This window comes from Electrophorus electricus, chromosome 14 (assembly GCF_041902795.1).
Source record: "Electrophorus electricus isolate QZ-2024a chromosome 14, ASM4190279v1, whole genome shotgun sequence".
NCBI lineage: Eukaryota > Metazoa > Chordata > Actinopteri > Gymnotiformes > Gymnotidae > Electrophorus > Electrophorus electricus.
Genome location: NC_137510.1, coordinates 18,450,309 through 18,473,757, shown reverse-complemented (window position 1 = coordinate 18,473,757; position 23,449 = coordinate 18,450,309). Strand labels below are relative to the sequence as shown.

At 39.9% G+C, this 23,449-nt stretch overlaps 1 protein-coding gene across 1 annotated transcript; it reads right to left on the bottom strand.

Annotated features, from left to right (window-relative positions):
- Window positions 1-367: 367 nt before the first annotated feature.
- On the bottom strand, window positions 368-23,449 carry tlcd4a (TLC domain containing 4a). The gene is made up of 7 exons (XM_035530808.2): window positions 23,131-23,449; window positions 16,089-16,258; window positions 9,720-9,809; window positions 9,491-9,549; window positions 8,282-8,376; window positions 3,719-3,792; window positions 368-3,473 (listed from the first exon to the last, which is right to left on the bottom strand). Exons 2-7 carry the CDS (start codon window positions 16,241-16,243, stop codon window positions 3,158-3,160), a joined length of 789 nt encoding a protein of 262 aa, XP_035386701.1. The 5' UTR covers window positions 16,244-16,258; window positions 23,131-23,449; the 3' UTR covers window positions 368-3,157.

The following is a 23,449-nucleotide window of genomic DNA, read 5'->3' as shown; positions in this document are numbered from 1 at the left end:
AGGAATAGATGGTGCTGAAACTTTTCCCTAGCGAAGTGAAATTGGCAGTGAAGATCTGTGGCAATTAACTTTAAACTCACTTTTCAGTTGGATAAAGTCAGTAAATGGCATTTTGGTTGGTCGATTTGATAACCTAAACAATGATTTTTCTTTTAACTTAAAAATTATTTAGCTGTTATGGGCCTTGCACACTTGGATCTGAAAGCAGGCCATAAACTACCCATGTAGGCTGCTGCCTGCGTTATATACTCATGTTATTTTTATGCAACTGCTGTGACAGTTACTGTCAATTTATTTAGTAAGAGGTACAAATATGTTGCAGATGTTGATTTCTGGTTACCAGGGGAGACAAGGTTATACTCAAAAATCAAAATTAACATATTGCTTTATTGAGGCAAATGGCATTAGGCTATGTCAGAAAAAAATAAGACAAGTCAAGTTTTGAAAATAAATCAATACTCACATATAAAACTCCAAGATCATCTTCACATATCTCTCATCAATGAGTATGTGATTATATATTAATTATATATATACACACACACACACACACTTTAAGAGATGCAATCTTTTACAATTTTAAGAAACATTTTACAAGATAAAGTGAGGAAAACAAAATGTAACATGAAATAACTGTCACATAGATAGTCAGGCACAGCAGACCTCACACTCAAGCTGTTTAATCTGTGAAGCTAGCTGGAACAGTAAAATGGTTCATTAGCCAGGCCAATGCAGACAAAGTTTTTTACCCATTAAAAATGTGATGTGAGCTGAATCAACACATTCAGAACTTGTTCAGAATGTAAGATGCATTCTACAAATAATACCCCGAAAGGGAAAAAGCAAATGACCAAACATTTACTGAGTTACAGCCTGCACTATGAGGTTTAGTCCTCAAAATTATCAGTACACTCTAGGTTCACCCGGAAACAGACCCAACATTTCAGCCTCGTACTTAACTATTACAAGACAAGGCAAGCCCTACTCCATTTCAACTAATCAAAAAGAGAATTAAGTACATTATCAAAAAGAAATGTAGTTTCTGTCATATTTAGTATGAAACTTTTTTGTACTGTATTTTATTCTACTGACTAGTTTAGAACGAAAGTCGACAAGGAAAGGTGGAATTGGCAGCAATGATTTCTCAAAATGTTAGAAAGGCAAAGTCTGCAGGAATTTGGAGATGTTTGGAAATTAAAATGTTACGACTTGTCTTGTGCTGGTGTACCTGAATATGCAGTTTCACACTAAACAGTGCAAGTATAAACATAAAAAAGTAAACTTTCAGCTCAACTTTCACACATTACCCAATTGGAGACCGCAATAAAATAGGAAAACCGGCCATGCCAGCCTAATACAATCAAAATTATATGATAATCTTACATCAATGTGACATGAAAATTGTAAAGAAATCGCATAGAAAAGACATCCACAAGAAACACATCTGCAAAGCAAGTCAAAGCATTATGACTGGAATTATCTTGCACATACTGCAATTAAAAGAATTTTCAGTGCCTGCCTTTCACAGTAAGGTAGAGCAAGGATTCAAGTATTTAATCATTTAAAAATAGAACTTCTGGCATTTTTAATGAACAGACCATTCTGATATATCTCACATCATCTTGCTCATATCCATACATAATAAATACTTTTTCAGTTAACAAAATACAATAACATATGGCATCCTCCATTTCTCTAATCTGTGTAGGTGAATTGCCATTGGATGCAAGAGTTGTATAGTATGAACACTCTATGCTAAAATGTCTTACAAAGTGACATGTGATGCATTCTGAACTGATTGTAATATATTTCCTTATATTGTCAATTCCTTTATTTTGTATATATCTACTTAAATAAATCACAAACACCCTTTACCAATACATCATACATTTCCTTTAAAACAATAAATATGTAAGTACATGCTGTTCCAGTGCTGGACTGGTTCAAATAAATAAGGTATGATGCAGAAAAAGATCTCAACATTTTGCAAGAGATCACATGAACGTTATCCATAACGTCCATGACTGAAACATCCTTTAAAATCCCTTTCCAAAATATTAGACCATTTATGTCCTATATTGACTGGATACACTGTACACAAAAATAATTAAAATGTGTATTTTGCATGTCTAATAAACATTTCTATCTACATTGCAAACATTCAGGGTACCACATCACCGCTGCATGCACCAATCATTTTTACAAAGAGGACACAGATTGTGCTGCGAGGACACTTTATTCGCATGCGTGAACTCTCTGTCTAATATGAAAAACTCTTCTTTTAAATCAAATAAACTCATCTTTTAAATCAAAGTGTACTGAAAAAGTATCAGATTATGCCTACCGTCTCCAAATCAAATCTGGGGTGGAAACATCTTGGCTGTTCTATAGACATTCCATAATGTCCTTTTCATGAGCAAGATTTATGATGTGTCCTCTAGCACACCAGCAAAGTGCACTGCTCTCCAATCATTATCTCAGTATAAAATACTTTACATAAATGTAAAATGTCTGTGTAGACTCACAGATAATCCTTCTGTTTTGTTGTCACATAGTTGGCATCTTAGGTTCTGTTCAGGTCCGGCCTGTAGTCTCAATGTATCCTGGTATAGTGCAGGTGAAAGGATGAATGCCTTTCAGTCAGTGTACAAGGTCTAACTTCATCGTAAACAACATGGGCAGATGCTTCTCACACTGGCCCTTTACAGAAGGCAGTGACTTGGATGATTAAATTAGAAGGATGTGGCACTTGCTGTTTTCAGGAAGTCATGGTCATTCTACCAAGGACTAACAGCCAAAAGTTTAATCAAATGAAGGTTAAAAATGTTTAGCTTTCAGGACATAAACAAATCAAACAGATTTGACATGAGCATTGGCCCCTTCAGCCTAGAGCACTAACATGGGCAGGGTGGCTTTACCAGCACTGGCCATCTCGATGCAACATCAGTGGTCCGCTCACAGCGTGAAGTTCTCTGAAACTTTAAATATTGCTCTGGTGTTTCTCTCATCTACTGTCACATGACGTCCAGCTTCATCTCTCCACTTCCCTTCTGAGAGCAGTGAGGAACAAACAAACAAACAAACAAAAAACCAATAGCACTGAGAGAGAAACTTTGTGGAATTCACCCCACTGCTGAGAGTGATCTCCTGGTCATGCTTAGTCAACTTTTCCATTCTCCTGAGTCTGAGCTTTCAACTGTCGACTGGAATGCAGCACTTTGTAGCAGCCACGAGCAATCTTATGCATCCACATGATGTTCATGATGTCCAAACAGAAGCTGGAGAAGATCCAGGCACTGCGGCCACCAAAGGAGACGTGGTAGAAGGCCTCCGTGCCATAGACGGAGTACATACGACTGTAGTAAACGGGCATGACTGCGATCCGTACCATGAAAAACACAACCGCCATCAGCACCCCGTTGGCAATGTTGGGCCTGGAGCATTTAGGGTAACCTAACACTTCAAAGAACCAGCTGCAAAACACAGGTGAGCACATTGATATACAGCACACAAACTGCCTTCGAAGGAGGCTGTCTGACAAGGTACAAAGCAAATCCTTAGAAGCCTTATGAATGATACAGTGAACAAAAGTGCAGCATGCTGAATATGTTTATTCTGCAGAATATACTGTAGACTCTGTAGGTCAGAATAATCAAGTTGAAAAGCAGCTTGCAAGTATCTCACGTTGCACATTAGACGGAAGCAGCGGAACACCTACCGCTGGTTCACACATGGGGTGGAAAACTCTGCAAGCAGACGGAAGTTAGCAAAATAAGGCAACATTCCTTGGCCCTGGAACAACAAAGTGAAGAAGAGACAATGACAAGACAAAATAAAATGACACACATAGCCAGAACCTATATTGTAAAGATCAGCACTTATAGACATTAATTTGCGAGAAACCCAAGTGGAGCACTGGTTGGTTGCCTGATCGTGCTGGTTATCCCCCATTCTCCTTTGAGAAATCGGCAATTTTAGTAAAGATGTGATCTGAGAACATCAAGACAATGTCTTGAATGTACATAATTTCAAATCTAAACTCTTTCACTAAAAATAAGACTTATTTTCACACCAAACAAGGTTCAAAATCCCTTGGAGATATTTTTATTTGAGCATTTTGATATAAATTTCCTTGCACTGTTCTCTGCCATTATCTGAAGGGGAAAAAACAGGTATATTTTATAAACAGTACACACACAGGACAACAGGAATTACATAAAATATAAAGATGGTGATCAAAGCTCAGGTAATACACCCCTAAATTTCCACCAGATAGCCAAACACCACAGATGCACAGGAGGCATAAATCAGCAAAAAAGAGAATAGTTAAAGAGAGATAAATGCCCTAGTTTTCACCAACTAGAGTATCAGTATACCATTATACCAACTTTGTAGTACTTTAGTATATTAGGCTATTTGATTAACTGACATTTTACATTTAGAAAGTTTCAACAGTAAATCATGACATTTATGATATACAATATAGAATGAAAGAAATCTGTATGAGAACACAGTAGCTTCACAGAACATCCAAGATGCACACAATTGGAGACTGCAGTGATCTGATATCCTGTGATGAATCTGATCCAATTCAAAGTCTACCCTGAAATATCAAAGGATTATTTGCAGAGCAATTTAATATGAAGCAAGTATGTTTACTTAAAGAGATATTTGATTATGTTTTAGCTATAACTGATTTTATTATATTTGGTATGAATAAATATTATACTCCAATAATATTTATAATAAACTGTCTAATTTAATCATACGTTCACATTGTAAATGATCTCAGGTGGATTTCTTTTTTGTGAAATTTTCCCAATTAAATCTGTAGTTTTGTATAAGCCCTGCTTAGAGCATGGTACTTTTAGATGGCTCAAGTGCTTTGATTAAAGACAACATATTTTAAAACTATCAGTTATATCATTCTACTCAATTTACACTATTATCTAAATACAAAACAAGAAACACTGTTGCATTTGACACTTTCAGGATAATTATCACAAACATTCAAGATATTACGTTCCAAGCTGAATATAAAAAATCTCAAACTTTCATAGGATGATCACTATATTGCTCTCAACTTTGTATGCACTGTATTTGAGTGATGTATCACACGCTGATGTTTTCTCATTGTCAAACAAGCTCTCAAAAAAAGTGCCTTCATACCAAATCAATACTGCAATTGGAAATAGACAATTACAATGAAGTTTCACAAAATGCTTTTCAAACTCTTACAGTTTTTAAGAATAAAAGTCTAAGAAAGGCAAACTACACACGTCTAAGGGAAAGGCCCAGAAAAAAATGATCATTATCATAAACTAAAAACAGAAACAGTCAAAAACAGTGAATGCATGCTGAATTTACCTCAACAAAGAATGACCTGAGAAGATGTAATGGAAAATGTTCAAATATAATAACAATGTCTAAATAACCTAATATTAAGAGTACAAAAAATGGTAATAATTCTAATTGCAAAGATACATTTTGGCATTTTAATAATGTGCAAAATGTTTCATTAAACAAAAGGTTTATGTTAACAGCCAGGTACAACCTTTAACAAACTTGAAGGATCATTCCACAATCTTCAGACCAGCACATGTTTACCTGGCATACAAATGCCTTCTTTAGCAAGAGGATCTGATTAAGGGTGATTAGGATCAGCTGTTCTGCATTTTGAACCAGTAAATGACCTTTTGCATGTACATACCAGGTAAAGCACCGGCATATGTATAGCTCACTTACCTCAAGGACTGAAATGAAATGCTGAGTTTAGAATACTTACTCAAGGGGAAAAAGAGAGAGACAAAGAAGGAGGAAGAGAACAAAAACACCAGCATATGCATGCTAGTACCCCTAGGCACTGGTAAGTCCATACTGTAACTGGGCTTCATAGCTGCTCAGTGTTCTGCAACAGCACAACAGCAGACAAGACAGGAAGGAGTCCATCTAGATCAGCCCGGCCCATGCCAAGCCCCTTTACACATTAAACACATCTAACAGATTCTGGTAGTTTTTGCATGAAGGGTTTGTTGGTCAGAAGAAGTGCTACTGCATTGTTCAAGAAGTCATGTTAGGTGAGGACAGAGACACACAGACAGATTCTTGAAAAAAGGGTGCGGACTGAAAGCAACAACAGAAAAGCCGCAACACCGACATTAAAGTTTTGTCTGACATGCACTATGGATAAAAATCAAACAACACACACACACTTCAGCTATAAACGTTTTTACTAACTTTCAGGACACAAGTCCTTTATAGGCCATGATATAAGCCTGCAATTCAATTTGGAACTTCTCAACATTAGGATGAACCATAATAATAAATGTCCATCAAAGATACCCAGAGTGTACTCTGTTTTCACAATAACTGGATTCTTAAAAACCCAAAGGTGTATTTTAATGTTTGACATTAAATGTCGCTAAATGTTGATTAAGTACTACATGTCTTTGTTGCAATTAATTAATCTTAGTGTGTGTATATATATATATATATATATATATATATATATATATATATATATAATAATGAGGCAGCATTATGCCAATGTAAAATCTATTTATAACACTGACAAACTGCCATAAATAACACAGGAAACAATAACAACAAATAATGCTTATGATTTTTCAAACAACAAATTTAGTGGTACCAACAGGAATGAAGCAACGCTGAGAGACTCAAAGCTTGATGTGGAATCCTTTCTGATCACGTTTAAATCATGTTTGTAATTGTCATTTTCTACCTGACTTGAGTTGGCAGTCATGAAAGTGTCCAGTGACAGTATGGCCCTTCTGGAGGATTCTCAGAATTTATCTGGAGGCAAGCATTGGTCAGCATATTGTCATTTTCTTTTTACCTACCAATATTTATGCTGTGCTGCTTTCTAGAAACAGAACTTTTTATAGACAGAACAATTATAGCACAGAGCTGAGCACACTCTAAGCACATTCTTATTTTGAGTGGGTCATTTTTGCTAGACTAAGCGAATACTCTCATGCTGTTTACCACAGACTGAATCAGAATTCACTGCTGTTGCTCAACATTTTTGCTTTGGTGATCTGACAGTTCAATAACCTCAGGTCAGCTTTTAGCCACAGAGTATGATTTTCTCCTAGAGTTGAAACATGAAATGCACATTCTGTGCCAATTTTGAGCAAGGGCAGTTAGCAAAACACAAGGCAAAGCACAAGAAAAAAGCAATGAATCTCTTCATGAGCCACATCTGTTTTGCAAAAGAGTAAAGCAATAACGATCTGAGATTTCTTCAGGCTATGGTGCACTATCATCCGCCTACCAGAATGTGGCCCTTTAGGTTTTGAAAGGGATGCAGGAGAAAAAGTGAAAGACGGCACACGGGAAAAAGGGAGCATAAACTGGGGCAAGGGGCGGGGAAGCAGGAGAGAAAGAGCGAGAAAGTGCTCAGCTCCAGCACACAGCAGAGGACAATCATCAGAGCATGCACACACAAGCCCCTCGGCCCCTAGGGGCCACACGTTGGCACGCCATGCACCCAGCCAGGCCTGGCTCCACCCAGAGCAGGGCCACTTCCTCAGGGGACCACGTGAGGGAAGCAGGGAGAGGTAAGGGGACAAAGGAGGGCTTCCGCCATTTCTATCAATGAGCATTCCATGCAAAAAATACCATTGTTATCATAGCCATAGTCAGAAACAGAAACTGACACCCTCGATGACTACAGACCAAAAGAGCCAAGGGTGAACAGCGATGGCCTTCAGTGTGTCTGGCCCAATGAACTTAACTTGCTAAAGGTAGGTACAGACCGATGAGAGAGAAAGACTGCTCCACCCTTTAATCTGTCCCACTCTGTGCTCTGAGAGGTCACCATTTAAGCAGTAGGTCTGTGAACAGTATGAAAATTTTGTCTGAGATTTGGGATTCAGTGCAAGAATCACATGGCCAAATCAGTGAAACCCAGCTCATTAAAACTTTACAGAGCTACTACAAGTGATCTTGTGAATGAAGCAACACAGTGTCTCAGACTAACGCTTATGTAGATCTGCTGTCTGCCTTCTGGAGTGCTTTTTGTCAGGAGCATCAGATCACAGAGAGCAGTCTGTTTTTTATCCAATATACCGAATTAGCATGTCAGTGTCATGTACTACCAGAAACACCTCAATGTGTTGACAGAGAACAGCAAGCTTTTAGCAGTAGCAGCTTCACGTCTTGGGCCGCAGCCTCCCACAGAGTAGCTCCACTGCTCACCCTTGGCCATCTCTTTCCCATCTTGCCTGCAAATTCTGCTATTGGACAATAAGGAACTCACCAGTACATAGTAGTAAGCATACAGCGCTGCCAGGTGGTGAATTACAAAAAACTTGTCCCCTATCGCCCTCCAATAGTAAAATATGAGCAGCAAATCTGAAAAAGATCACAACAGAACCTGTAAAATCAGTCAGCAATAATTACATTTTTATATAAAATCCAAATGAGACCAGAGTTACAGCAAAGTCACATATAACAAATTCTTACACAAAATTTTTTATTAGCTACTTCAAGCAGCAAACAGTTCTTTGCACCCAAAGATGCATTCCTCTGTGAAATGGTGCACTAACAAAGCATAGGTTCTTCCATTTGTGCTGCCTTATTCTGCTGGTCTGTTATAGCAAGGGAAAGAAAGGTAGTGGAGGTCTGAGGTTTGAAGGCTATACTAATTAAACTGAGGCCAAAATATGAAATGTACTCACTATATTAGAAAAATTTGAATCTTCTTATCTTATTATTGAATCATATCCGTTAATATTATAGCACTTATAGTATGCAGTATATCTTGGCCAAAGGTCTGCAATTCCAAACCAATGAAGTTATGCTAAGAACACCTGTGTAAGAGGAGTCCATCTTAATAATTGAGGAAGTGCAAAACTAATCTATGTAATAAATGTTCTATTTTTCCAAAACAGAGATAATCAAACAAAATAGAAAAAAAAAACATATAAAAAGCTGTGTACCCTGGTTTATTTCCCAAAATCATTCAGTCTGGTTGTGAGAGCACACTGCTGTCGTAATGGGGGAGGATGTTGCACGATTTAGTCAATTCAGGAAATGCACTATGATAAACGCTTATTTCAGGTGGTTTAATATTGCAGCAGCACTGGTCATAAACATTATCTGTCTGAAATGTATAACTGCCATAAAAGAAACCACTTTCAATTTATATTGTCTTTGTACTTTTTTAATCCCCTTTACACAGAAACAGAAACTTGCACAAATAATGTTCAGGCTAATCAAGTTCACTATATATTTAGCTCAAAGCTAAATGACAGGTTCTTGAAAAGTAGAAATACTCAAAAAGAAATTGAACCCAATGTCCAAGTACTCCAACTGACCATTTATTTGAACAGCCCATTATTGTGACTTTTACCCTACAAGTTCCACTGTGATGTGATATGACATTCACACTGCACTTCACCCAGCATTCACCGAATGCCCCATCAGCCCCTCCATACCTACTCAGACTGCATGAGTGGACTCTCACCAGATATGAGGTAACCTGTTGTTATTCCCACGTTTATCTTCACCAGCGTAGGATCTCCCCTGCAGAGATAAAGACATGGCAAATGGGTTAATGCCACTGTGCTCCTGCAGGGGGTGACAGAGAGGTCAAAAGCACACAGGGGCTGCAGGTGTCCAGGCAGAGCTTCTGCCTCTCCACGGCTCTGCGCATGAAGTGGAAGGGACCCGACCCAATGCCCAAGATGTCTCACCACACGGGGTCCTGGTTGACGGCTTCATCGAAGAGAAGGATGTAGAGACAGAAGAGGCCGACGATAATCGCATGGAGCGTGGACACCGTTCTGGAAAGCAACGACATGCACCACATGTAAGCAAAACAACATCCGGTTGCACAGCCTGTGGCACTCTGTTCTCTCTATACAATCTAGGAGCCTTGAGAGAGCAGGGAGAAAGAATATTGCTTGGTGACAGTAATACATTTGGCAGTAAGGGACTTAAAGCATCCAAAAGATGACAGATGTCTATCTGCTATTGTAATTCATGCCACTCCATAGCAACAGTATTACAACTGCAATTGTATAAGAAACAGACAAAACTTTTCATAAAAGGTGTGCTAATGGCAGATCAATGCCCAAAGACAGTGTTACATTTATCTAACACTTTTATCCAAAGCTACTTACAATTATGACTGCATACAACTTGAGCAATTGAAGGTTAAGGGGCGCAGGGGCCCAACAGTGACAACCTGGCAATGGTGGGGCTTGAACCAACAACCTTCCAATTACAAGTCAAGTACCTTAACCACTGAGCTACTACTACAGTGTTACATCCATATGTGTGTATATGTGTGCAGTGTGTTCTCTCTGCCTGTTCTAGCCTGTTCCTATGCCAGGTTTTTCAAGGCCCCACTCTGTTCCTCGCCAGATCTACAAGCCAGCCAGTCCTCCTATATAAAGACCCCAAAAAGAGGCTAAGAGAGGGAGATGAGAAGGTGTTAAGGAAGGAGATGAGAAAGTGTCGAGAATGCTAGAACTTTGTGGACTTTTTGTATTATCTGAACCTGTATTTGGAGTGATGTATGATCTTCTTTTTCCCATTGAGACACCAAGTTTGCTACTTCCCTTACAACAGTGGCTGCTATTGTATATTTGTACATTTGTATAGCGTATAGCTTTTCTCTTGTTTCAGGCACTGATGGAAGGGAGTGGCTGCCATTTTTTTGGGTTTGGGTTTTTCCTCTGTTTTTGTGTTGGGCAGTTAGGGTAGATCCATGTCTGTTTCTTTTTGGACTAGATTAGATAAATTGGGGGGGTTTTGCTCATGGAACGGGGTTTGTTTACTATTTTAGCCTGGGCAAACATTGTTTGTTGTACAGATGGTAAGACTGTTGCTAATACACCGGCATAACCCAAATATCCAGTCATTTCTAATTATTTTCGTAATTTCCCACACCCACTCAATAGCCGTACTGCTCCTGTTAAAATTCTAGAGCCTAGTTGAGTTCATAACACAGGACAAAGGTTGTGAAATAAACCTAGTTTTCAAAAATAAAACCTCAAATTACCCTATGAAATTCACTTTTCCTGATCAACACTAAGGCTTTAAGACAAACTAAGGCTTTAAGAGGAAAGTGATTTAAATGTTATGAAACAAGGCAAAAGGGCTACTGGCATACATATGGATATGTATAATAAAGTGGCTCACTTAAAAGTGACAAACATTTATTTTATTTGAAATGGCTATCAATGTTAGACTACATCTAAATCAGACAGCATAAATGTCATAGAGCAGTGACAGCTAAAGCCATCAATAACTATGTCACGGAGGGTCGGGCTCTCCGCAGGCGAACCACCCCCACTCACCGTGAGATCCACGGTAAACGCCTACCCCATTCCCAATCACCAACCTCCTAACCCGGTGCACCTGTTCTTTGTCTCTCCCATCACCTATTTCAACCCGCAGGTCGGTAGGGAGGACGCTGCGCATTAACAGATTACGTGTTAGGAATTGCCAAGCCAAGCCAAGCCAGGCATTTGTCTTTTGGTCTTCATTTTCATTGCCAGACATTTGTGCCTTCACCCATGGAGAATAAAGAACACTTTCTGGCAACCTCGCCTCTTCCTCCCTCTATGCCGCCACCGTCACCCTCTATTCAACTCTGTGTCTATTAAGACTCATTCTCAATTAAAACAAGGGGGTGGCTTTCCTCCTTATTTAGTTTTTTCATTCTATGTGCACTGCATCTGCACTATGTGCAACTGAATACTGACCACGGCATTAAAAAGAGAATCTCAGAATTAAAAGTTGAAAAATCCAAAACAGGCTGAAAACTATCATAATACCACCAGCATGTATAATTTGCTAATGCTAGAACAAGTCTTAAAAAGGCCTGAGATTGTTGTTGGTAAAATGACAATATGGCCATATGTACAGCTCCTATCAGTCTGTGATGAAGCTTTTGCATTGTTATGCAAATGTTTTGCACCCCTGGTAAAAATAAATAAATAAAAAATATATTACTGTGAATAGCTAAGGGAGTAAAAGAGGACAGGATTTCCAAAAGATTTAAACTTATGCAAGATTACTTCCATCTTAAATAACAAAAAAGGGCCCAAAGCAAAGGTTTGGGCACCCTGCATGTGCACTACTTAGCAACACCTCCTTTAGCAAGTATTATATTTTCGTAAATGTTTTTTGGTAGCCAGCTATGAATCTCTCAGTTCTTGTTTAGAGGATTTTCACTCATACTTCCTTGCAAAAGAGTTCTGTGAGATTCTCGGGCTGTCTTGCATGCACTGCTATTTTGAGGTCTATCCACAGACCTTCCCACTACCAGTGAAATGTTCCCCCTGCCACGGGCTGCAACACAAGCATAATCAATGTACCTCTGTGCATAAGTTGAAGAGGCATTAATTTCATCTAATTTTGCACCCTTTTCCTCCAAACACACCTTTGCTTATCAAAACGTTGGACAAAACATTCTATTTGAACCTCATTAGTTCACAGGACTGATGCATCAGGCTGGCTTTTTTTTTAGATATTCCTTAGCAAACCTCTGGTGCTGAATTTTGTGGTGAGGAAGCAGGAAAGGTTTTCTTCTGATGACTGCCACGAAGGTCATATTTGTGCAGGTGTTGCTCAAGAATGCTAAATCATCCTTAAGGTTTTTGCAGTCCAACGTCAGGTGCGATTTGTTTTTCTGGCAATCCTACAAGCATTTCTCTAAGAAAGTTTGCTTGGTCTTTCAGACCTCGTCTTAACCTCCACCTGCTAACTGCCATTTCATTACATTATGAACTGAGGAAATGGCTACCTGGAAATACCTCTTCTTCTCTGCTTTAGGCAGCACTTATTTGAGTTTTAGAGTGCTAGGCAGCTGCTTAGCACTACCCATAGAAGATGATTGTTGGGGCAAAGTTTGAGGAGTCAGAGTTTCTAAAACTTTGAAATTTGCATCACCTGGCCTTTTCTAACAAAAACTGTGAACAAGCCAAAGCCCTAAAATACATAGTCTGAAACCTTAGTAAAAACTATCTGAGAGCTCAAATCTCTTGGGGTTTGTATGATGTTCCTTTACTTTTTTCAACCCCAAATTGTACAAAACTAAATTACATTAATCATAGATAAAATGTTGAAAAGAACATTTCATCTTTAAATTTATGCCTTTTGGAGTTCAGTTCATCTTCTATTCACTTAATTATTTACAGTAACAGAAATACTGACCTGCGGTACACCACATAATCGTGTTGCCACTTTATTTATCAGACAGTGACAAAGAAGTTTAAAACTCAAACACATTTTGTCACTTTGCATTTTACTGTGGTGACTGAGTAGATGAAATAACAGTTATAGCAGTGTAGCACAGTCTTCATTATTCATACTGCAGACAAACGTGTGGGAGGTCCCATTCACGTGTCCACTACTATTTATTTATTTATTTGCTGCGCTGCCACATAGCTTCCAATTCCAGTAATTATTCCACCCTGGAAGCAAGCAACCATTTCAATGTCTCCCTGAGGCAGATAAATATAGTGGTAGCAGGGCCCAATGCTATCTTTTTTTGCAACTTGCATGGTCAGGCAAGCAGCTGGAAAATTCACTACCCTGAACCAAATTTCTATTGTCCCAAACAAATCTTTGTATTTTAAAAGTGTCATTCATATACAAATAAGTACACATAAGCTAATATATTTAAGTTTATTTATTCTTAAATAAGTATACATTATTGTTGTGATTAACTTTTGCACATGTCGTTTGCACATGCCCAGTGGTCCAGACGCACTAATGGCCATTTAAATCACCATTTTCCTGCACACCTCGCTCTGACGTCATTTGTCAACAGATAATATCATTACCTTTGTGCATCCAGTCAAAACAAACCACAGTTGTGGCCAAAGGCTTTGAGACTAGCAAAAATGTTGGTTTTCACAAGGTTTGCTGCTTCAGTTTTTATGGTGGCAATTTGCATTAACTCTAGATTGTGAAGAGTGATGAGATTAATTGCAAAGTCATTCTTAGCCATGAAAATGAACTTAATCACAAAAATTACTGCATTCCAGCCACTGCATTTCAGCCCCTCTACAAAATGGACTGCTAACATCATTTCAGTGCTCTTCTCGTTAGCTCAGGAGAAAGTGTTAACGAGGACATGGCAGCTGATATCACACTGTCATGCTGATTAGAAGAGCAGACCGGTTGCTTTAAAAGGGTGGTGGTGCTTGATGTTTTGTTCTGTCAACCATTGTTACCTCCAAGGAAGCACATGCAGTCATCATTGCATTGCATTAAAAGGGATTCACAGGCAAGGACATTGCTGCTTGTAAGATAGCACCTAAATCAATCATTTATCACACATCAAGAACTTCAAGGAGAAAGATTCAGTTGCAGTGAAGAAAGTTTCAGGGTGCCCAAGAAAGTCAAGGAAGCGCCAGGAGCATCTCCTATGCAGCTATGGGATCGGATCACCACCAATGCAGAGCTTGCTCAGGAATGGCAGAAGGCACGTGTGAGTGCATCTGCACACACAGTGAGGCGAAAGCTTTTGGAGGATTGCTTGGTGTCAAGAAGGGCAGCAAATAAGCCACTTCTCTTCAAGAAAAACATCAAGGACTGATTGACATTCTGCAGGAAGTATAGGAATTGGACTGCAGCAGACTGGAGTAAAGTTATATTCTCTGATGAAGCCCCTTTCAGAGTACTACCATGAGTCCTGTGTCATGCCAACAGTGAGGCATCCTGAGTCCATTCATGTGTGGTGTTGCTTCTCATCCAAGGGAGTGGGTTTGCTCACAATTTTGCATAACAATAATAATGAATAAGGAATGGTATCAAAACATCCCCCAAGAGCTACTTCTCCCAACGATCCAGGAGCAATTTGGTGATAAACAATGTTTTACCAGCATGACTGAGCACCATGTCACAAGTCAAAAGTGATAACCAAGTGGCACAGCGAACAAAACATAGACATTTTGGGTCCATGGACAGGAACTCCCAAGATCTCAATCCCATTGAGAACCTGTGGTCAATCCTCAAAAAGACAGTGGACAAACAAAAACAGATAAACTGATCAACTTCAAGCACTGATTAGGCAAGAATGGGTTGACATCAGTCAAGATTTTGCCCAGAAGCTGATATCAAGCATGCTAAGGTGAATTGTAGAAGTCTTAAAAAAGAAGGGTCAACACTGCAAATATTACATTTTTTGCTTAAACTGGATGTATTTGTCAATAAAAAGTTTAAAACGTATGAAATGCTTATAATTGTACTTCACTATATCATAGAAACATCTGACAAAAGGATCTAAAAAACTGAGGCAGTAAACTTTGTCAAAACCAAAATCTTTGTCAGTCTCAACTTTTGGCCAAAACTATAGAAGAATTTTATTTGCATTACAATGGCTTAGTTTAGTGAATTTTTGTGCAGTTGTCCCAATGTTGTGGCTTACTTGCGCTGGGAATTCAGGCAATCGTTACTAGTGAACCCTGGTGTGTTTGCAAAGTAGCCATTTAGCTGACACTTTTATCCAAAGCTACTTACAATTATGACTGCATACAACTTGAGCAATTGAAGGTTAAGGGGCCCAGGGGCCCAACAGTAGTAACCTGGCAATGGTGGGGCTTGAACCAGCAACCTTCCAATTACAAGTCAAGTACCTTAACCACTGAGCTACTACTACAATGTTACATCCATATGTGTGTATATGTGTGCAGTGTGTTCTCTCTGCCTGTTCTAGCCTGTTCCTATGCCAGGTTTTTCAAGGCCCCACTCTGTTCCTCGCCAGATCTACAAGCCAGCCAGCCCTCCTATATAAAGACCCCAAAAAGAGGTCAAGAGAGGGAGATGAGAAGGTGTTAAGGAAGGAGATGAGAATGCTAGAAATTCTGTGGACGTTTTGTATTATCTGAACCTGTATTTGGATTGGTGTTTGATCTTGTTTTTCCCATTGAGACACCAAGTTTGCTTCTTCCCTTACAACAGTGGCTGTTGTTGTTGGCAGTGGTAGTGGTGGTGTGTGTATGTGTGTGTGTGTGTGTGTGTGTGTGTGTGTGTGTGTGTGTGTGTGTGTGTGTGTGTGTGTGTGTGTGTGTGTGTGTGTGTGTGCGCGTGTGTGTGTGTGTTACCTCGAGTTCCACTCGATCTGCTGCTTGTGACTGAGAGTGAGGAAGCCGAGGCTGACCCTGGACGACACCCAGGGACTCACGCTGTGGAACAGCCACTGGAAAGTGCAGAAACTCACTACGGCGATGAGCAGGATCAGCTGGCTGAAGGCATCCATGGCCACGCGAGCCCACTGACAGACAGAGCAGAGCAGAGGTTGGGGGGCAGCAATAGTGTACGCAGCCTGTGACAAGAACAGCCGCGGCGCTATCGGCACGACTGGGACCACTCTCCCCACGCATGCCCCTGCCGTGGAAGACAATAGCAAATAGGCTTAACCTCCAGGCAGCAGCAAACCATGGATTGAACCTGAAGTCCAACTGCGCATTGCACATGCAGACATCAGCAGAGTATGTTCAGTGTACTTGTAACAGGATAGCGGGGGGATATCAAACAGATAATTATGCCAATAAGGGAGATTTATTTTCCTCAAAAGTCCAGTGACAGGAGCATGATGCCATAAACCAACAACAAAAAAATGTAATTCCAAAAAAACAAAGAAAAAAAAAATAATCCAGTCATCCACGCCAACAAAAATGAACCCAAAATAAGGCAACTTAACGTGCTCCCAATTATGGCATTCAATCAGCACATCTCTCTACTTGCATTCCAATGCCACTCCTTATATTTAATCTTCGCTCCTTAGACCAAACCATTTTAGATACCCAATTTATTAAATTCATAATATCTCTCCCTTATAATTCAAACAAAGGCCATCATTTAAAACATTTTCCCATTATCCCAATATTCTTATTAAAATAACTACACCCATATTCAAACACAGAGCCATTAATCACAATTTTATCCTCCCCCTTTCTATTTGGAAAATTACCTGCTCCAATAACGTGAACCAAAACGACAACTCCCCCTCAATTCTGGGCACGACTCTTAATTTGTCCCCTTACAAATGCTGAACAAAACAAATAGGTACATGCTTTGAACCCAAACTCCCGTTACCTTATTATAATAAATATAGCTGTATCTACACATATACATTAACTCTAGTAGTTATCTACAAATATACATTAACTCTAGTAGTTATCGACACAGTCAGTTGGCCACCCAGAACAATGTAAGACAATTACAATAACTTTATAGAACTCCAGGGAGAAAAAAAAGGCAGGTTTGTTCCCTCTAATAGCGGTGTCTTTCAACCCCCTATATTGTCCACATTATCCCGCTAATATTTGGCTCTGCTGTTTGTCCACATGGAACGGGCCGGAGTCCCGTTACAGTTCTGTACACAGCTTTGACAACCTATCATGCCTTACTTTATTTAAAGCGCCATTCAGATGCCTGTCATACACATACTACTGCCAATCATGTCATAAGATACTACTGCCTATAGCACTAACTCAAAAGAATTTTAATCTCAGTGCATTTTATGTGGAGGATATATAAAAGCTACTTTGCACCACTGTTTAACAAAGCTCTATGACGTTATCCAATAATAAATATGTAGTAAATAAGTTCATTTGGTTCTAAATCTTCAATTACATATCATAACCTGAACCCTACAGTCCATGCATCAGTTCCACAGTTGCTAGTACTGAGACTTTCCCAGCATTGTGATAATCCTTTCCATTTTGAGGCAAACTGAGCCAGAAACGTTTTTTTCCAGAAAATCAGGATGGTCGGGGCAGTTACCATTCCATCAAGGTGGAGACTCCACAGAGAGAAGATAATGCAGAGCTCAGTGTCACTGAACTGCACTTTCCAGTTTGTGCTGTGATGTTTTTTGTAGAGCCTGAAGAAATGTACTAACACAGGTAATGCCTTATTGTTAAATACATACACAGGCCTACATACATACATACTAGTATTGAGGTCTTGCAGGAAGTATAACATTCATAAAGTTACTCATTCGTGCTAATCATGCTTTCTGAGTTACGGAGTACACTGCAAATATTCATTGTGCAAAGTTTTCAACCTCACCAGTGCGCGAAATCAGTTTCCAACCCGGTAAAATGGGAAATACAGTCATTTTAACATGAGCATTTCAGACCAATCCATGAAGTTCTCATGTGTATTGTAGCCTACTTCACTGGCAATACTATGTCAGTCACGTGAGGTAATCCCATTACCAACCCGCATGTAAACAAACTGAAGTAACGTGAGGAAAAGTAATGCAATTTGTTCGGTTGATCTTGGTATTTGGCAATTGTCGTGCTTGTTGTCAGTTGTCTCTGTCTCCCAGTTTTGAAATATAGTCACATCCACCCAATAGGTAAGCGTTGGTAAAATCACTAAAATATCGTCAGACTTTCACCAGTTAGCACAGCTTTTCTGAAATGCCGATGCAAACATGATTTGTGGAATATTAGTCTACTGCAAGCGTTTCTTTTTTCGCATGATGGGGAGCAGTGAGTGTGTATCCTACACAATTCACCATTTCTGTTATTAATGGTAGAGCAGCAGACAACACACTGAATGTGCAATCTTCCATTAGTCTAACCTGCAGTCTGAAGATGAAGAAATGCACAGCCCCGTTTTAAGTGGGAAGCAGTAAATGCGAAATGGAAGGTTTAGGGGACAGTTACCAATCTATAATAAATGAACAGATTATTCCATGTAAAGTGATTAAAGCATACACTCATTTTTTTTGGATCAACATACTACCATTTTGCTATTTAAAACCCTGTTAGACCAAGCCTGTAAAACCTGTTAGGAAAGCAAATACATCACTTAATTGTCTAAATATGTTTACAATATAAAATGCTAAGTAATTTAATCTGCAAAGACTTTAATGGGTAATAAAAAATTACAAACTAAAAATAGGTTATGTGAGAACTTATTATATGAATATGCACAGTGTCACAGTTGTTCCCTCCTCCCTTTGATGGTTTCCCTGTCATGCATGTTATTTTGGTTCCAGTCCTTAATTTCGTTTTCTCCACCCCTCCTTTGGTTTTCCACGCCCATCATTGCTTTCACCTGTTCCTCGTTACTAGGCTTGTTAAGTTCATGTATTTAAACCTTGTCTGGGGGCCTGTGTCCAGTTCCCAGGTCTGTTTCCGCAGCTATGCCCCCAGACCTGCCGCTGAATGCTGCAGCCCTGGACCCGCCCCAGCCTGTGTCTTCTGCTAACTCCCCCCCTGTGTTCCTGCCCGTCCCGCCCCAGCCTGTGTCTTCTGCTAACTCCCTGTCTGTCCCACCCCAGCTTGTGTCTCATGTTCCCCATGGGCCTCTTATGTATCTGTTTTTGCCTTTCCCTGTGCCTGTTTGTTTTTGCTGCTGTTGTGTTGTCTGTGCCTGTTCCGGTTCCTGTGTCTGTCCTTGTGCCTATCCGTGTGTTCGTTCCAGTGCCCGTGTCTGTTTTTGTTCCTGTTCCTTTGTCCCTGGTTTTTACGTTTGTTTTCTTTGTCCTTTTGTGCCTCTGGTCGTACCTCGTTTGTCGTCTTGTTGTTTGTCCTAGTCCTCCCTTCCTGGCACTTTTTTCGTCCTCGTTCTGTTTCTGTTGTGGGGTTCTGTTCCTGCTTCCACGTCCTGTTCTGTCTGCTCCTGTGTCCGTTCTGTTGGGTCTTCTGTTCCAGTGCCTGCTCCTCGTCGTATCCCGTGTTCTGGCCTGTCTGGGGCCTGTTCATGTCTTGTCCTAGTGTCTTTTTTCCTCCCTAGTTTTGGTGGTTCTTGTCTGCACAACTCTGGGATGCGCAGCTTTTTTTGGGCAGGAGGCGGGTACTACTGTCACGGTTGGTCCCTCCTTGCTTTGACTGTTTCCCTGTCGTGTGTTTTGGTTCCAGTCCTTAGTTTCATTTTCTCCACCCCTCGTGTGGTTTTCCACACCAGTCATTGCTGTCACCTGTTCCTTGTTTCTAGTCTTGTTAAGGTCATGTATTTAAACCTTGTCTTGTTCCGTGTCTTGATTGTTCTTTTTTTTTTTTTGGATGTATGTCCAAGTTCTGAAAGCCCATCTGTGTTTCGAAGTCTTTGTTTGTTAGCCCATGTTGTGATTCTAAAAGTTTTTTTTTTTTCCTTACCGACGTGTGGGTTTTTCTCCTAGTTTATTTGTTATAGCCTGCTTTCCTAGTTTGCCTTTGTTTTATCATGTATCCCTATACTCTACGTATTGGCTCAATGACCCTGGACTGCTCTCACGGTTCTCAATCTGGATTTGCCCTTAAATCTCGCACGTGTCCACCTCCTTACCGCTCACCATAACACATTTTCTCAAAATGGCATCTCATAGTATGCTGTAAATTGAGTGTTTCCATTAAAGGAGGTGGGGGCGTGACCTGTGGAGATGCAAACATGTCTGACTGGGCATGCCGTGACAGCTTTTACTAGGATGACAAGAGTCCTTGGCAATCAGGCAGCTCTTAGTTTTTAAGGTTTCAGTCATAAAAAGCCAAGATAAAGTAAATCAAGATGTCTCACATATACACTTATAATTTGGAGACAGCATTGATAATTTTATTTGTCCACCCATGGCTTTGAATAACTATATATGAGACCTTGAGTGCAAATTTCTTCTCTATAATGTATTCCCAAGCAAATGGTAGCTCAAGGCATCCTCACACAGATGTAATAAACTGGTTAAACAAGCCCTTGATCTGTTTTCTAGTCTGATTAAACTACGACTGATCAGCCACCACTGAGATTAAAATCTAACTGTATATATATAGATTTGAATGAGGAAATTCACTTTTAAAACATCACCATTCTCAGCTATAAACCCATTCTGTGACTGTCATTTAATTAAGGAAATTATATTTTGCATAATGTTATCAGTCATGACACTAAAATGCTAGGCTAACTGAATTCTCAATGGGAATTACTGACATGCTCAATTTATAACCCTCTGCTGAACAGCATCGCAAAAATACATACACAACAATAAGCATGAATCTGACAAAGTGGCTACTCTATAATAGCCAGATCAATGGCTACATTGGCTAATTATCTAAGACTGACTAAATGGAATGTATCAGTTGCAGAATTCTGTGACAGTTGGTAAGGCCAAAAACTGTGATAACCCAAATAATTGAGCATCCCGATTTTGTATAAGACATCATGCACTGAAACCTAAGTCCTCAGCTCTTATATACTTATATCTTACTGATCAAGTTTATAAACCTGTAGCTAATAACCACATGCAGCCAATTAAAAACATTAAGACTGTTTTTACCTAGGGCTACAACAGCTTAGGTTACAGGATGTGCAGTAAACAATCCTAGTCCATAACATGAAATAGCTATACTAACCACAATGGGCTGCCATTTTCAAACCTGTCCCATTACAAAACACAGGCTAAATGTGTAAGGGAATGTTGACATGACTTTGGTCAAAACTATAATACAGCACTTATGGAGACAAAGTGTCATGGCTAAATCGAGCCTTGAACCTGCAACTAATAGGCATCCAGCGGGGGCATGTATGCAGCCGAACAAAGTCCATCACAGCACTGCAGTGTGTGCAGTCAGAGCGATCTATCACACTGGCTGATGCGCTCCGATCTGACTGCTTGGGCCCTTGATGAGTGGACCAGTCCAATCATCTTTACTGAGCACATCCCTCTGCGCAGATGTTCCTGCTAGTCCCTCAGCTTATCTGTACACCTGCTCTGGCCAGCACGGTGCTGTGTTGCAGAGGAAGTTAAACGCAGGGTATCAACACTAGCGTGTCTCAGCTTGCTCGGTGCTCCCAAAGCAGCAAATGCTCACTTCTCCCAGACTACTCACAAGACCATGAGGGCTAATATTGGCTGTACCTATACTAAAGCTTAATGAAGCATTTACTAAGCTCCGTTTTCCACAGGACATTCCCTTAACATGGAAGTATACCACAGTCATGCCATTTTAATAAGTGTACAGCCCTTATTAAACCCTCCAACAAGCATGCCTACATGGCTCTTCACAGTGTAATGTAATGTAAAGTGAGGAGTGAAATTTAGAATTTAACAGTATTTATGGCTACACATGCCAGTTGTCAAGGGCATGTGACTACAGAGGTCATATAATATATGGAGGCATACACAATGCATACCTTGATGTCCTAAGAACAAAACAAACATGAATCAAACCCAGTCATGTCAGTTTGGTCTCAATCTTTCAAGTGGCTTTTGTACACTAAATACTAAAGCACACTTAAATACATGGTTTGACGGAAGGCTGCATGCATGAACAAACATCAGTGTTAGTGTGAGATATCAGCACTGCAATTCCTGTCATTCTCAGAGGCAATCAAAAGTTTATTTATTCTAAAGATTTCAGCAGGCAATGTCTGAATTTCTTCATTTGTATAGTGAAAGCCTGGTCTAAATATTTCAGGATGTCTAGAACATAAAAGGATAAAAATGTAGCCAAAGCAAACGCTAAATTGTTTAGCCATCATGACCCTAAAAATCACAGCTAAATACAGACTGGGAAAAGGAAACAGTTGAGACAAACAGCAGCAATGATGTGACTTCTCCATACTGTATAATTGGTGATGGACAGGGGTGGTGATGTAGGAGGTTAAAAGTAGCTTGCAAATCTGATTACTGCAGTCAGATTCCTTGGTCAGTAATCTTACAAAATTACCTGGAAACTGCATGGGCTGTGTCTAACCCTAAATTACTAAACCAAATACTCAGCAACATAAGTTGCATCTGTTGCAGTACTGTTAAATGGAAATATGACATTAGGGTCCTATGCTACCGATACCAAAAAATAGTCAACGCTGTTAGCAAGGAGCTAGATAAGATACCTGAATTTGACAAGTAAGTTAACCAGCTAGATGCGCTTCATAAATGCCGCATTGATTCTCTACCGATGCTAAATATGTGGATATATGGAAGATGCACGTTAGCATAGTAGTTTAGCTAGCTAGCTAACGCTACGTCTGCTGCCTGCAAGTGGCCAAACGGCCTTCATCGTTGCGAAACAAGAGTCGATAAACGGAAATCTTCTCGTCATTACCAACATTTGTGCTGCCCTGGCCGGTTCTCGCCAGAGAATAACACAGTAATCAAAATACTGTTCGAAGTGCCATGCGATAAATGGATGTTCACATAACAGTTAGACTTACCTCTTGTCAATCATCAATTGTGTTCGCTAGCTCCGTCGCTTCTGTATCTACTTGTTTACTAGTTGGGCATGATGGCTGAAAACATAATGGGCTGGTAAAATCTGTTCACTGCCTGCCAGTGTTTCTAGTCAGTCAATAGCCATCCGCCCTCCACGGAAATAAACGTCCGTGCTCATTTTATCGCGATAACCCACCTAACGTATCCAGATTAGTGCCATGCGTTAGGTTTAAAAACATGGCAATAATAACACATGTCATCCAGGATGCTGCGGTGGATCTGGAGGAGGTTACTGCAGGGCAAGGCGCTTTCTCCTAGAAG